Here is a 16,774-nt window from a genome sequence, read left to right as displayed (position 1 = left end):
ATACTGGGTCTCAAAACACTGTCTGTCTATGTACTGAACATTGTCAGCATCTTCTGAGTTATCTGCTAACTGTGCTAGCTGTGTTTTGTGCATTGTTTTATGTCACTAAAGTTTGTATGTAAAAATGATGTGATAGCATGAAATGTAATGCACATGTGAATATGATGCAAAAAAATCAGAAAGCGATTCAAGTCATAAATTGTAAATCAGCACAGTCATTTGGCACTAATCATAGTTAATTAATTGTACGGACGCATGCAAATTTGACAGTTTTCACAATGGGTGATGGAGATGTTGACGGTGGTGGGTGGTTGGGGTTCAGATGGAGGTGGTTGCTGTCATAGTGGTGGTGGGGTTGGGATTTGGTGGTGCCGACGACAAATTTGGTGGTGTTGGTGGCTGTCACGGAGGTAGCAGGGGTGGGGGTTTGGTTGAGGAAAGAACTGAGAGAGAGGGAGAGAGAGAGAGATAGTTAGATAGAGAGAGGGGATGTGTATGGGAGAGAGGGGTTTAGTTATATATATATTCATTTTTAATTAATAATTAGTTATAATAAAAGTATAATGACCAAAATGCCCCTGAGAAAAAGGACAGAAACCAGGACTTTTTTTTAGAAATCTGACCTGATTTGAGATTTGGACCAAAATGGCAATAAAAGTGAAACCATAGTGACCCAGATTTAAAAAGTTTGAGATTTGGACTAAAGTGGAAAAGTGCCTAAACCACGGGGACCAAAATGGCAGTTTACTCTATTTATTTTGTACTAAAAAAAGAAAATCAAATAAAAAACCCACCACCCAATCAAACCAACACACATCATCACCATCTTCTTCGCCACGCTGGTGAACAACCCTGCACCCAAACCTCCACGCAGCCTTCCATGCCACCGACGGGCCGGTGTGCCTGGCATGGAAAAGCTTTCACGCCCACTCCGTGTAATCTAAAAAAGTAAACTTGCTTGCTGCCTTGCTTTTCGGTGGTTTTTTTCTATCTTTTATTCTGAAAAATATATCGTTTTCTTAGTTACTTGGTTTTGTCGAAGGACCATTTTACACTTGTTAGGCTAGAGGGTATGGTGATGGTCCTCCCTTGGAGGATGATCCGCCACGTAGGCGCCACATCATAGTCCTCCCAAAGATGGTCCATCCCACAAAACTAGAGGGTATGGGAGGATGATCCTACCCCACTAATTATGGCAATTAATACAAGTGAATTAAAGTAACAAAAACTATCTGATATGTTCAAGAATCTTTAGTTTATTTGAACATAAACACGGTGGACGGCTAAATAACATCAATTTGACCAACATAACAGTATGACAGTTATGATTTAGGAAAATATAAATCAAACGAGAAACGACAGAATACGAGTCTTATTACTGATAGGGTCATCTAAACACAACGGGTGTATCAAGGTCGTTCTATAACATTTGTCTGTGCCCGATTACTGTGTCTGCATCCTGCTGTTTTCTGCAGCCCGCACTTGCATGAAGAAAGGGTGTGCCTATGCAAAAGACATTAGGCAATGATTTCAATATGCACTGAGAGATATAGTATGTAACCAATGCAATATTAACCGTCTATCTAGTATGGTGCTAATATATAAGAATTAATTACCATTGCTTCTTTTGCTGTGAGCCTGTCCTGGTGATCATAGCGAAGAAGTTTATCCAGAAAGTCAATGGCCTGATTGATAATCGACGTACAGTTAGAACAACTGTTTTCGAGTTTAGTAACACTTAGACCATGCGTAGTGGGCATGATTCACCCTTGGGCGTTTTACGCCATGTGGCAGCCCAGTCAGCAATGGGGCATTATTGGGCGTTTTCTAAAATGGATGTAATGGGGATGGGGCATTATTGGGCATTATGTTTTGTTTTAAAAAAAATAAATAAATAAAATAAATAAATAAAAAATCTCATTGGCCAAACTTCCCCCCACCCGGCGTTTTTTATACCACGCCTAAACCAAAAAGGAGCCAAACACGCCCGCGTGTAGTGGAGGTGTCGGCGTGATCCGGCGTTTTGGGGCGGTATCAGGGGCAAAAACGCCCCAGTACGGTAGGTCTTACAGTTATTATCAAACTAATCTTTTACAAGATTCCAATATCAGATTCTATTACCTCTGGAGATGCTAAATGCTGATTATCTGCATTCATAAATTTGGACCACAGTTTCCTGCTATGCCTGTGCACACACACACATATACCATTTAACTTGCAACTAATATATCTATTCCACCAATTAAAAATTGGACAGCACACATACTCTTATTAAAAAAAAAAACCTTTTTTTACCTTCCAACAAGAGCTTCAAGTTGTGGTTCAAGCTCTAACTGATACTTGTTCAAATATGCATTTAACTCATCGGTCCCAAGCACCTGCAGTCGCAATTTTAGATCATTAAACCAGCCTACTTAATATCTTAACTACCATAATTTGCTCACAGGATGCTCCCTCTTCAAAATAGAATTCAGGTCTTCCTCCTTTAGTTGGATCAAAACCAGGTTTCATTTCAGGAACAGCACTGGTAAGAATGACAATAGCATATGTGCATTGAATAGTCGGTTCCAGAGTTGCAGCGTTCGTTATATCGCCGATCAAAACGTCTTCGTACGATTCATACTAGACTAGCAGACTAACAGCAATTTGACCAACATAACAGTATGACAGTTATGATTTACGATTCATACAAAGCACAATCATATGCACACATGACACACCAATAATCATATAAAAGTACATCCTTTACTCAAAAACTATATCCAATATTCCATCATATATTACAAAAATACTAGCAAACAACATTTTTGTTTCAAAAACCGATTTCATGAACAATTAATCACAGATTGTTTAGATAAAGAATTAACTGAAATCGAACCGAAATCATAACCGAAAAAAAACCTAACTGAAAATATGAACACCACTACTTGAGAAAAATCATCCATATCAAGATCACAACACTTTAACCTAAATTTACATAAACAAAAACCCTAACATTTCATTAAACTCAAATCAATCCACTAACCGACAAGTAAAACTTCACTTTCCCCAAATCTAAACATAAAACCGACCGAAAGCTAAATACGTACCTGGATAAGCTCAGTAACAGAAACTGGATCTAATCCTGAGTGTATACGGCTAACAATAAGTCTGCAAATCAGTTGAATTTTGCCGTTAAAATCGAAAATAAAACCCTAGATTTTGGGGAGGGGGCCCACCAGATTGGATCGTCGCCAACGTCCAGATGCTGCCGCTGAGGACGGGACGGGAGGGGGGCGGCGTGGTCTGCCGGCATCGCCGGAGCTCGACGGAATGGGGGACGGTACCCATACCCTATAGCCTTATTTGGTTGGGTATGAAACCGGGTATGATATAACCTGGTATAACCAAGTTTGACTTTATTATTCAATCTAAATGCATTTCATTGGTAAATTTTAAACAAAATGATAAATAAATGGATTATATGTGGCACTATCCAGTATGGAACCAGGTATGCTACAACCTGGTATAGAAAAACCGGTTTTAGGCTTTTGGTCTGGTTCTGGTCGTAAAAGTCGCTAGACGCTTTCTAGTCGGTCGACCGGTGAGTTGAGAGTACTCGGTGTAGGCGGAAAGTAACATGTTAATATAATGAAATTTGTTTTTGGAAATTAAATATATGTCAAATAACATAAATTTACTAATATTTATAACAAAATACGTTTTATTTTTTTATGTCATAATTTTATTTTATTTTATCATACATAACTTTTTTTCAACCCTCAATAATGTTCGCATAAGCATTTTGGTTGTTAAATTATGAAAATACAGGGGCGGATCCATAGGGTTTTGGGGGGCTCACAGGAACCCCATCGGTTTGGAAAAAAATGGAAAAATATTTAATGGAAACCTTGTATGATTTGAAAAAAAAAAATTAGTGAGGATTGGTGAAAATCTACAAAAAGGAACACCTGGAAAAATTTCTAGATCCGCTATGTTCGAGATAAATCTTACTAATCCTTATATATAATTGTGTAAGAACATTCGTAATTTTAATTTCCAGCATGTGAGAGTAATAATGCTGGAAATGAAATTCTATTCAAAATAAGTTTTTTTTTTTTTTTTTTTTTTTTTTTTTTGTTATCGTAAACTATACAAAAATTGGTTTCATGATGAAATGAAATGATTCCAATCAAATTAACATGGTATTGGTATTAGTATTATTTGAACTTTAATGTTTTTTTAAACCGAACCAATTATGAAAGAACAATGTTAGAAATGAAGTTGTATTCAAACTAATTTTTTTTTTTTTTTTGTATAGTGAGTGTCGGGTGGTGTGACAAAAACAAACCAATTTCAATCAAATAATATCAGTATCGACATGGTATAATCCTACGTTTCCACATAGTATTCACTAATTCTGAGACGTAGAACAAAAGCACAGAAAATAAAATTAGATTTCACACAATTTCAGATAAAATTCTTAAAACCTAAATCTTAGAGAGAATATAATAAAATTTTTAAAACCTAAATCTTAGAGAGAAACTAGCACTAAACACATATTAAACACCTAACCATTACTAGTGCTCTAGTGGTGACCACATTAATTTAAGTTCCACCTATGTTGAGTCCGGGTGAGTTTTCCTCTCCAGGTCTAAAGTTCGAGTCTGGGTGATAGGGGTTTCTCATTGAGGGGTTTAAATTAACGATCTATTGTGCGAGAGGGCTCTCTAGCGCGGACCCGATTAAGACAACGTGTGCTAAACCTCCCGACATTAGCGAATAACTCACACCTTTAAAAAAACATATTAAACACCTACTCGTCAGCATGTATGATACAAATCAAGTAGTATATAGGGGTAAAATATAAGATTAGTGTTAATTAAGTTAAGATTACAATGTTGCTACTTGCTTACAAAGTATTGTATATTGTACATAAAAATGTATGAATTGACTTGTACATTTTTTTTAAGTTTATCGTAAGTATATATGATGATATCTAAAGTAAAGTTAAGTGTTAAACCCAACGTAAACAATATATCGTCGATTAATGGGTTTTAAATATTAATATATGTGATATGTAACACTTTGTTCAAAAGAAATCATGATGGTACACGAATTGCAATGCATATACATGAGTGTGTGGATTTGTGTATACATCCCATCGCACACACAAACATAAAAAGAGTAGTTACTTTATGGTGCAAGGCCATGTTTATAAAAAATGAGTAATGGTTTTCAAGGTGGGTGGCTAAATTCAAGGAGCCATAAACCCATGTGTTGCCACACGAGGACAAGCAAATATGTACATATATACAAAATATATTTCCTCGTTTGAAAATAAAAACAGCTCGACAAACTTTTGCATGCTTGTCACCTTCTCTCTCCATAGTCCATATTTTGTTTACATTATATGGGTTTGGGTTAGGAAGGGTTGACTCGATCGTTTAATACTCTATTTTTTTACTTGACTATACAATAACCGACAATATTTCATATGGTCACTATTCTAGTACAATCTCAAAAACATTCATGTTTTCTAAATTCATCATCAACATACTCATTAAATGTCAGTATAAGATGGGGTTTGAGGAGGGTAAGATGTAGATTGTCTTACCTCCATCCCATAGGAATAGAGACGCTGCTTCCAGTGAAACTCCTAGCTCTATAGTAGTTTTGTATCAAGCCTCGGACATAAGACGCATAACTCTCGATAAAAAGGCCGATTAGTGCATGTACCCTATTGTCTTTCGGCTATCAACGCCACTACATGATGCATGATCAACTCCCTCCCTCCCCCCCCCCCCCCCGCGCGCGCGCGCGCTTTTAACGTTAGTTACACGAAATTAGTAAAATAACGTTAAACCCCCCCCCCCCCCATCCGAGGGCCCACACATGTGTACACCGCAAACGGGGCGTACAATGTAATTCACAGAGGGTGTGTACAATGTAAACGCATTCCCAGTACATATATGCATATTGCAATCGTATTTGTACACTTACAATTATTGTTCTCTAGTCTAATATACATTCAATATTCAACTGAAGACCTCAAGTTCAAATCTCATTTTTAATGATATAAGACTACAAATAATCTTGACTAGATAAAAGACCACACGTTCAAATTTCTATATTTATGATATGAAACTATATAGATCATCTTGATAAGTGACAGGCTCCGCATCTTTTCACTAGAACTATAATTTTTTGGTCCTCGTAGTATTATCGTATGCATATCATAAGAGATAATTTACCGGGTTGGTCTCCGAATTTGTTTTACCTGATTGAGTCAAATCATTGAAATGTTTTGAGGTGCAATATTTTGAGGTTTTGAATTTGCATCAGTCGTTTTTTATTTAGTTCGTAAATTCACATGAATTTATTAACGAAGAAACACATGTTTTAATCCGCATGGGTTTGAACCAAAGAGGTAGTCTCGACAGGGGGTTAAACTCTAATCTCTTTTTGATTCACAAAGCTTAGAGCGATCTACAAAATAAAACACCATGAAATTCGTTACGAGAAGGAGAGGTGAGGGTTCTTCTCATAACTACCCTCCGACGTGAGAATAAGTATGGTCTTAAGAATAATAAACCGAGTGTGTGTTAAGAGTGAGAGGGAGATGAATCAGATCCTTAAACCTTTGGTTGAAGGTTGGTATTTATAGGCTTATAGCCGAAGAGTGTGAAGAAGGAATTGGGCCAATGGTCCTTGGGTCGAACGTCTCCAACAAGGAATATTCGGTTTGTCCCTACTGACACGACAGTTAGTGTTTGCAGAGGTGGAAGGATGCTGGCGCACAGTGGTTGGTGCCACGTGGCCTGCCGAGTGTACTTGTTGTCGAGTATGTCATCAGCCGTGAGTGGAGATCATGGAGCAATGAATGGCGCACACTGATTGACTACACGTCACTGTCCTTTTGTATTATTTGTCTCCTACACGATTGATAATCGTGGGAGCTGTATGGGTAGAGCCTCACACATGTTGATTGGCTATAGGCTTCTGCCACTTCTACTGGTTGTACATCTATGAGCCGTCATTGTTGCGCGTATGGTTGTGACACCCGCACAGGATTTTGGAAAAGGCTAAGTGTTGCTGCTATTAAGTTTGGGTATGGTCTTTTAGGTGCATGGCTTGCTCACGATTTGAGACCATACTTCTTTAGTGGCTAAGTTCCAACAAAATAACAAATCAATCAAAATATTATATTTTAGACGTTTACAATTCGGTACAAAAGAATTGTTCCCAAATGAAGCCCATGATTAAATTATAATAACAATGATCTATCATCTAAACACAAAAGAAAGAAAAAGTAGTCAAAGAAATGGAATTACCAACCTGAAACTTGTGGTGATAGTGGTCAATTCAACCACAAACCAATGAAGGTGAGTTGAGAACCAATGTGGGAGAGAGACTGGCGGGGAGGTTATTAGGTGGCAGTGGTGTTGGACCGATAGGCAATAACATGCATCAGTTTCAAATTTTGAATGGACTTATGCTAGATGATGTTAGAAAATGACATGAATGACCACAAACTTGTGGTCGAAAAATGAAAGCACAACCTTATATTAGAAAAATAAATCAAGAAAAAAAAAACAAACAAGAATAATAAGGGAAAAGGGAACAAAAAGAGTGAAAAAGTAGGGTGGGAGGTTCAGGCCCACGACCTTTGATTAAGGAGGGACGTGGTAAACACTCCAACCATGTATCATCCTTTTTATTTGATCACACAAAATGTTTATAATGGTTATTGTATGAAAACCTACATGTCAACTGACTTTCCGTACTATATATTACATATAATAAAAACTCTAGGGTCACTTGACCATAATGCATGTAGCCTTGATCCACCCTTGATCATGATTTATATGTTAGGCTCTTAGGGTTCTCTTCTTTATTTGTGCCTCTTGTACTTCATTGAGATGGACACATTGTCTTACCGGTCCCAAACGTTACTTAAGTTTCATATTGTCGTATATGTCATATGCGGATAAACATGTTTTTTTATATATACATAATCCTCGGGAGCCATAATTTAGTTCTCTCAAACGCATAATCCTCGAGGGCTATACTTTAGTGATCATGAGATGAGATGAAGCTATATGTATTATCCATCTTTTGTCTTGAAACATATTTAGGCATAGACTAGGAGGTTCTCTTTATACCCCTTGGTCCATTTTTGGTTTATTGTGTGCTTTTTAAGATAACTATTATTTTGGCCTTCCACAATATATCTCATGCTAGTAGTAAAACCTATGTTGTCAAAAGCGCGTCGGGGGCGCGCCTAGGCGCTCAGGCGCAGCGAGGCGAGGCTATAGCGCCTGGTGGTAGCTTAGGCTCAAATCTAGGCTTTTTTTTTTGTAAAAACGGTGTCCAGACGAGCGCCCGGAACCAGGCGCAGCGAGAGAAAAACGTGGGCTTAATTCTGTCAGGCGCTCCTTTCTTTTTTGTGTTATTTTTTAAAGCTTAGTTTTTCACAGCTGTAAACCATTGTTTCAACTGATTTGAAAAGTCAACTTTTTAACCATTGGATAAAGATGTGCCTCCTTGTCCTTTTCAATCTAATCAACCACCACCAGACCATACTCATCTTTTTTAAAACTTAAAACACCAAAATTAAATGGCTTTTAAAATAGTTTCTTTATTTTGTATGTGGAAATTGGCTTAATTTTCAAAGCATAATATATCTTTTAATTTTTTTCCTCTATAGGCGCCTTTCTTAAAAAAACCCTCTTTTTTTTTGCGCCTTCCGCATAGGCTCCAGGCGAGGCCTATGCGCCTCGCATGTGCCTTGGGTCTTTGACAACAGAGATTAAAACTTATTAGTAGATGGTGGCTGTAATAATTGTACAAGCATGTGGGCTTGAAAATCTACTTGTTGAGCTCCGTTTTCTTTTACTTCACACCTGTATTTTCTAATTTGAGTATGCCAACACCCCTTAGCTTTTAAATAATCTATTATAACATCAATATATCAATCATATTCAAATTAATATTCAGTTTATTCAGAAAAAGTTGTGATAGGCTGGCTTTACAATCCTCGCGTTCCGTTGAGTTCTTAATGCTCTAACATGTTTACAAAGTAGAGCACGCAGTGTTTTATATAGCAATTGCAACAGGAATAAGGAAACAATGATGTGAGAATGGTTTGAGTGTAACTTCCGACTACTTATACCAATCAATATTGTTCACTTTGACAACAAGGAACTCATGAATTTGTTTTTGGTTTTCAGGTGGGAACCTCCTGAAGAGGTCAACCATCACAAATTGCTCTCATTTAATCACTTTTAACTGTGGAGTTCTTTTCTTATCCATTTCCCATGCGCCAAATCACGTTGGTGATATTTGAGGCCTTACATTTCTTACGACCCAATATATCTCCTGTAGATTGATAGAACAATATGAGTATCACGTAAGGTGTTAAAATTCGCACCTTTGGACATATCATCCTCTTTAATATTTTCCCCACCATTGTAAACATAACACAATTGGAATGACTCTTATACCATTTATATCATAGCGCTCATACGAGGAAATATTGTTAGCAAGGCCCATTGCAAATTTAATTTGGATGTCCGAGTGGGAACTTCTGTCACACCCTGATTTCCCGGTGAGCCCGGACGGTGGGGTTTATGCATGACGGTTGAATAATAATTTCACAATTTGCAGCGGAAGTCACCGAGTAAATGTACAGGTATTTAAAAGCTTCAAATTATATTAAAATGTATAACGTTGTGTTCGGCACAAATATCCCACAAGGTATGATCTAATAAAAAGGACTTTAGAAATCATATGTCTATAGCCATGGAGTCGCAAATTCCAAAGCTCTTTGACCGAACCTTATCCAGCCTACTATTGAGGTTCGCCACCTGTAAGTTTAATCTTTAAAAATATGTTAGCTTTCGCTGATAAATACTATTAACCGACTCATTTTGAAAATCATTTAATAATCATGATAACCATTTGGTAATCATTTGATTGTCATTGGGATAGATTCTTGTTACCAGATTTATATGTTTGTCATACATTCGGAGACCAATTCTTATAACTAGTACATGATCAATGTACACACCATTTAATATTTGCGTCTGTCATGTGTATACCTACACCACATGCTATTTATGGCCATTACAATTAATGAGTCGAGACGCCCGGACACGGTACTATTAACCCCGAATTGTTTTAATGTTAATCAAGCATATCAGATTAAACTCGGGTTATTAAATTCTTTGAAAGCGTTTGCCCATATTGCAATACCCGAACCAAGTGGCTAAAGCCATATCCCAAGTTACATGTACTAGCTTAATGCACAGTGTATCTAGTTCTCGTAGTACAGTCCGTACTCAAAGTTTATTAAATTAGATGTGATTCTTTGGAGAGTTCCATAGTTTGGAATGAATGGAAACATTATCCATTAGAATGTTTACGGTTCATTATAAGTCTTTTGACTTTGACCAGTTAACTTAGAGTAATACTCGGTATCGTGAAATTAAGCGTGAACCGCATAGAATGTGATTTACACCCGTACGAGTGAGGAGTCTCGTGTGGTATGGGTTATTTAACCAAATATTCTGATTTGGGAAGGTTTTGAATTTATTTGACCCGTTACGATTAGTTTATATAGTTTACGCTATTTTAACTAGTCGTGCGCGTAAATACGGGTTCAGATGGTCAAATGGGTTTGTGACAAGTTTGACATGCTAAAATATATTTTATAGGGTTATACAAACTGTTTTGAAGTCACAATACATGTTACATACGCTTGAACCTCATTCTTTGAATATTCACTAAAAGGGTATTTTTGACTTTTTAGAAATATGTATTTGACTCGTCACCTGACCCACTTAAACGTGATGAATTAAAAGATATAAATGTAGGGAACTATACCCTATGTTATGATGATCACGTGGTTGGGTTTAACTGAATTTTGGTTGACCAAAGTGGTCAGAATCGAAAGTCAAACAAAAGTCAAACTATTTGACTTTCGGATAGAATTAGACTAATATACTGAAATTAACTAAAGGAGAACAATTACTAGAACTTTAAGACTCTATAACTTCAGAAAGAAAGCTCCTAGTTGCAGAAGAAAGCTCCACAAGTGTTTTAAGAATGAAAGTGAGAAGCGTGATGAACTAGTGCAACTTAGAGGTCTATTTATAGTTGATCAAGAGTGATAAGAGTGTGCCAAGTGTTCTCATGGGTGTTTAGAGGAAGATTGGTGGCATACCAGGTGGCCAACTGTGATTTAATGCGGCAAGATTTCGTGAAGAGTGGCAATGGAATACAGCAGGTTGCTGCCAGCTGCAAACACACATGAAATTGAGCTATAAAATATGAAATAAATGAACTTGAGACATAAAAGCTAGAAATATAAGAAAATATAAATGGTTCAGTTTGGTTCGTTTAATTTTGGTCAAAGGAGGGTAGAAAAAAAAACAGATAACCGATTTTTAGTTAATTCAATTTTCGGTTAATTTGGTTTTCAGTCAACCAGTTTTTAGTTAATTTAGCTTTTTGTTTATTCCAGTTCGGTTTCTTCTGTGTTTTATTCGATTTTGTTAACGATTCACTTATTGCTCATCTTTAAATACTGTTAATCACCACATATCATTTTTTATTAAAAAAACTATAACAATACTATACTCAAATTTAAGATAATTAAATTCTCGTTTTATGGTATAATTTAATATATATATATATATATATATATATATATATATATATATATATATATATATATATATATATATATATATATCAATTATGAAAAGTTACTGCAGTTTATAAATAGTGTGGGTAGTTTTTGTTAAGAAAATAAAGTGTAATTACTAATTAATCTTGTTAAATATGAAAGAATTATAGTGTAATTAAGATGTTGGGATTAAAATGTAATTAGTGTTTAAAAGACTAATCTATCCTTATTTTAGAGTTGTATCATGCATTAAACTAAAAAAAATTGTCATCTCTAAAACACATTTCCAAATGCATTATAGTATATATAGATTTAACATTTAACATTAATAAAATTAATAAAGTTTTTTTGGGCCTATATTTAATGTGGTAAAGGATTCTGTTAAAAAGACCAAAAGTGTGAGAATGGTAAGAAAGAATCTACACCATTAGATCTTTGATCTAATGGTTGAGATTAATAGGGACCAAATTATAAAATTTGTTTTATTTTTTTGGACTGAATTGAAAATTCTAGGGGTAATAAAGTCTTTATATCCATTCAAAATAGGAAACTGTAAATCAAAATCCCTACAATTCCGATCTCTCTCTCCAATCGATCGAACAGTTTCTCTCTCTCTACAATTTCGTCTATCTCTCTAATCGCTCGAACAGCGGCGGCAGCGAGCGGCAGCGGCGGCGAGCGGCAGTGGTGGTGCGGATCGGCAGTGGTGGTGCGGATCGGCAGTGGTGGTGCGGCAGTGGTGGTGCGGATCTCTCTCCCTACACGACAGCGGCGGCGGACGGCAGTGGTGGTGCCGGAAGTGGAGAAGATGATACAGAGGTGTTATATTCTTTACTGAATGGTGTTATTTTTTTCAATGAATGGTGTTTTTTTCTTTTACTGAATGGTGTTTTTTTTCTTTTACTGAATGGTGTTTTTTTTCGTTACCGAATGGTGTTATTTTTCGTTACCGAATGTCGTTACTGAATGGTGTTATATTATTTACTGAATGGTGTTATTTTTTCGTTACTAAATGGTGTTATATTTCGTTACTGAATGGTGTTATATTTCGTTACTGAATGGTGTTATATTTTCGTTACTGAATGGTGTTATATTTTTGTTTACTGAATGGTGTTATATTTTCGTTACTGAATAGTGTTATTTTTTGTTTACTGAATGGTGTTATATCTTGTACTGAATGGTATTATTTTGTGTACTGAATGGTGTTATATTTTGTTTACTGAATGGTGTTATATTATTTTGTAAAAACATCATGAATTGAATTATGAATTTATTTAAAACACCATGTCATGAACATGCTCTGATTATGGACGGTTATAAGTCCTTAAATCAAGGATTTTCTCTCTCCAAATCTTTAAATCAAGGATTAACATATTTGAATTTGTTAATGCATTTACAATTATACCCTTTTCATTTAATTTAGATATAATGGCTGAGATTCTTTCTTACCTTTCTCACACTTTTGGTCTTTTTTACAATAACTCCACCCTATTTAATGTAGCATTATAATATAATATAGATTTAACATTAATAAAATTGATTAAAGTTATTTTCGGCTTGTCCTCTGTTTATGGTAGGAGATGTGGATTTTCCAATGAAATCTCAAGTTCAATTCTCACCTGTGTCCTATGAGGTGGATATAGGCAATCAAGAATTTGAACTAGACCTTCTGTGAGGTTGTTAGTTCGATTCCCGAGCCCAACCGGGTTTTCGTCCCATCGTGTGTTACGCTAGAGAGTTCTGCTCTTGTGGTGACACAACGACTGTCAAGTGGCAGCTAGCGGTATGGTTTCCCGGGGGACTCCCAAAAAAAGCCAAACTTTGAAGACAGCGTATGCCCAGTTAAGACAACATAGCCTGACCAAAGTGGGGTAATACGAGGCTCTCTGATTTAAAAAGTGTGGTAACCTTATATATGAAGTTCACCGTTAAAAAAAAAGGTTATTTTCGGCCTATATTTTAATGCAAAGTAACTCAAACGGGCAGCAATCTTCACCTTTTCAAACATATTCAACTTTTTACACTTATATATAGTATAAATCAATGTTGATAAATTAATACAAGCATTGACCAAACTTTATTTCTAAACTATATAAATATAATATATATAATATGATCATGTATACACACATTCCAGTCTTGTATCTTTAAGTTCTGGTTGGGAGAAGTTTGAGGAATTGGTCCCTCACAAGTATTTTGGAGCTAACTAGTGGGATATAAAAGGAAGAAAACGGAGAGACATAAAAAGGAGAAAAGGGGTCAATCCACATATTCTTTCGTTTTCATACATTGCATTTTCTCTGATGTTTAAATTCGTTGAATAAATAGTATATATCTCTCTGGATGTCAATTTCGCATTTAATGTTTTGAGTTTCCATCGTATTACAAGTATCACCCCATTCATCGTATCAGTGTATCACCCTCATACACAAATATTTTTCTTCGTTCGCTTCATAATATTATTGATCTTCTCACATTTACTGATGTCAAGAGTGTTACTGATCTCATCATCATGTGTTCTTGTTTTACTTCTGTGTTTTTCACAAGAATGTTTATGTAGCGGTCGACATCTAAGAAGTATTGACGATCATGCCATGGACGTCGACAAAGCAAAACTTCCCAGCCATTCAACCATCAAGGTCAGTTTAGTAACTTGTTAAAAAAGGAGTTGCGGCGCAGCTTGTTACCCGTTTAATTACCTGCCACTTTATTATTTTAATGTAAGGATTGGTTGTGGATTTCTAATATAAAGATCCTATGTTTTTGCTAAGAGAATCTTAGAATAAATTGATTTTCTTGTTAAAGTTTTTTTGAACAGCTAATTTCTTTTAATCCCTTGTTATCTGTGGGATTTGAACGTGTTTTAAAGGCTTTGTCTTTGCTAGATTTTCTTGTTAATTATTCTCTTTCTTTTAACGTTATCTCTGAACTTTTTAGGGTTTTGGGAACAAACCGTTGACCGTTCATGATGAACTTGACCACAAAATGAATGAAGATGAGTATCAGAAGCAAAAAGGTGATGGATCAAAGCACAAAAAAGACATGATTAAAGACCAAAAAGTGAAGAAAGTTAAAGAAGTTGATCCGAAGTCTATCACTTTTCGAGTTCCTGTGGAGCACCAAAAGATCCATCAGCAACCTGGTTTTAATCTTGACTACTCTCCGCCAAAGACACACCCTCCTAGTCACAACTAAAGATCGATATATATATAGTTGCATGATCTCATGTTATAACTTTCGTTGTGAGAAAAAGGGAAAGAATGAGTTTTTTTATTTGTTTAAATATATCCATGATACAAATATGATGGAAAACATGTTTTGTTTAGGGTTTTAATTAGGGTTTGAGTAAGCCTCATGATCTTAGTGATGACTGATGAGCATGTTCTTGATCAATACTATATATATCTTTCCTACAAGATATAACCATAATATTTTTTTTTTAAAAGAGAGTGCTATACAATATAAGTATGTTATGGGCTTGGGATTGCTTAAAGTGTACATGAGATATATGAGTTTTGTAGAAACTTTTAAACAAGTTATATGATTATATAATCTTGTGTTATTTCTTCTTCTTCTTATTATAGGTATGGGAACTATATGAGAGCTGCAATATTAGCATCCAACGAAAAAACAATTTTATGTTAATTTCATATCAAAAAATGAATAACTTTATGTTATTTTAATTTCCCTCTATATATAATGATAATTCAACTTATAAAAGTTTATGTTTATGTTATAGTCTAACTTTTTCTTTTATAGTTACGTTTTTTCTTCCCATTATTAAACTTTTTAATGTCAATGTGAGTCTAACTTATTTGGTAAAGACTTTTGTCTTATAGAAAAAAGTTTTAGGTTCAATCCCTAACAAGAAGTAAATTAGGATTAATTTGATGTAAATTAGGAGTGAATAACCATTGTCATTAAAAAAAAGTGAACTTTTTTAATGAAACTGGTCGATCAGTAATTCTTTTTTTTTTTTTTTTTTTTTGAACGGCAAATTTGGATCACTGACGGACCACTGGAGTATCATCGTGCCACCAGCGGAACCACCCCCCGATCATATCCATCTCCACTAGGCATAATGCCTATACACCAATTCAGGAGGAAACCCAATAAATATGGGAAAACCCCCCTTGTGAGAATCGAACCCAGGATCTATTGCTCTCAAAACCTTATCCCACCCCTAAGATATCACTAGGCTATAAAGCCATGGGTGATCGATCAGTAATTCTAGCAAACACAAATTAAATGAGTATATTAGTTGCTTTAAGACGTAAAAGGATTAGGATACATAACACATGTCTCCATCTCAAATCATCACATTACATAAATTAATTCTATGTTACAACTCAAAATTGTAAATAAAGTCTTGGAACAGATTAGGTCCACTAAATAATTATTTTCCATACTAAAGAATTCCCTAACCTTTTTAAAATTTATTTTAGCGTACATATATACTTGATTAAAATAATAAAAAAATTATTAATAACAAAACATTTAGAGAAGAAGATATACTGTGCGTGCATCATATTCTTCTTAAACACATATACTCTTATTATAAAACACACATGTAACCATTTAAACATTTACAAATTGTTGTTTTGTAGTTAATTTTATTTACACCACCGTATATTTATTTTTTTAATTACCAATTCCAGGGGCATAGATCTTTAGAATGCATGTAAATATGTACGCATGGTAAGGAAATCCTAGCTCAGTTTGTTAGAAGTCGGTTTCGGAATAAATTTATTTAAATTTTTAGCTAACAAAAATAAAGTAAATATGTCTGTGTGTGCGCGCACACACATATATATTAAGTGAATTTTATTTGCAGAATTAAGTATTTAAAAACAGAAAACTTAAAATTTTATTATCGATGGTTTATATTTTTTCTAATTATTTACTTCTTACATACAAATCTGTATGTTATATACATAAAAACCATTGAACTAATTTGTTTATATTTTAAAATTTTTAAACCATTTACCTATACGTGTGTGGGTAATAGAATTTACATACACATGACTTACACATTAAACATAAATGAAAATTGTTATTAATTTAGAAAAATATAAAAAAGTGAAGAATAAATTTTCAATTTCA

General features: G+C 35.0%; 2 protein-coding genes across 5 annotated transcripts; one reads left to right on the top strand and one right to left on the bottom strand.

Annotated features, from left to right (window-relative positions):
* Nucleotides 1–1,278: 1,278 nt before the first annotated feature.
* On the bottom strand, nucleotides 1,279–3,423 carry LOC110864708 (casein kinase II subunit alpha-1-like). 4 transcript variants are annotated; one of them, XM_035974392.1, is made up of 7 exons: nucleotides 3,219–3,423; nucleotides 3,090–3,138; nucleotides 2,445–2,483; nucleotides 2,296–2,378; nucleotides 2,122–2,185; nucleotides 1,617–1,685; nucleotides 1,279–1,503 (listed from the first exon to the last, which is right to left on the bottom strand). In XM_035974392.1, the coding sequence occupies exons 1-7, from the start codon at nucleotides 3,293–3,295 to the stop codon at nucleotides 1,444–1,446; spliced, it is 441 nt and encodes a 146-aa protein (XP_035830285.1). In that variant the 5' UTR covers nucleotides 3,296–3,423; the 3' UTR covers nucleotides 1,279–1,443. The 4 variants fall into 4 exon arrangements, with proteins under 4 accessions (XP_035830285.1, XP_035830284.1, XP_035830286.1 ...); XM_035974391.1 differs by having other exon boundaries at nucleotides 3,090–3,124; XM_035974393.1 differs by lacking the exon at nucleotides 2,445–2,483 and having other exon boundaries at nucleotides 3,219–3,422.
* A 10,537-nt stretch (nucleotides 3,424–13,960) lies between these two features.
* On the top strand, nucleotides 13,961–15,035 carry LOC110863755. The gene is made up of 2 exons (XM_022113075.2): nucleotides 13,961–14,310; nucleotides 14,609–15,035. Exons 1-2 carry the CDS (start codon nucleotides 14,155–14,157, stop codon nucleotides 14,864–14,866), a joined length of 414 nt encoding a protein of 137 aa, XP_021968767.1. The 5' UTR covers nucleotides 13,961–14,154; the 3' UTR covers nucleotides 14,867–15,035.
* Nucleotides 15,036–16,774: the final 1,739 nt, after the last annotated feature.

This window comes from Helianthus annuus, chromosome 6 (genome assembly GCF_002127325.2).
Source record: "Helianthus annuus cultivar XRQ/B chromosome 6, HanXRQr2.0-SUNRISE, whole genome shotgun sequence".
Lineage (NCBI taxonomy): Eukaryota > Viridiplantae > Streptophyta > Magnoliopsida > Asterales > Asteraceae > Helianthus > Helianthus annuus.
Note: the sequence above shows the minus strand (reverse complement) of the source record. Positions and strands in the feature narration are given on the sequence as shown.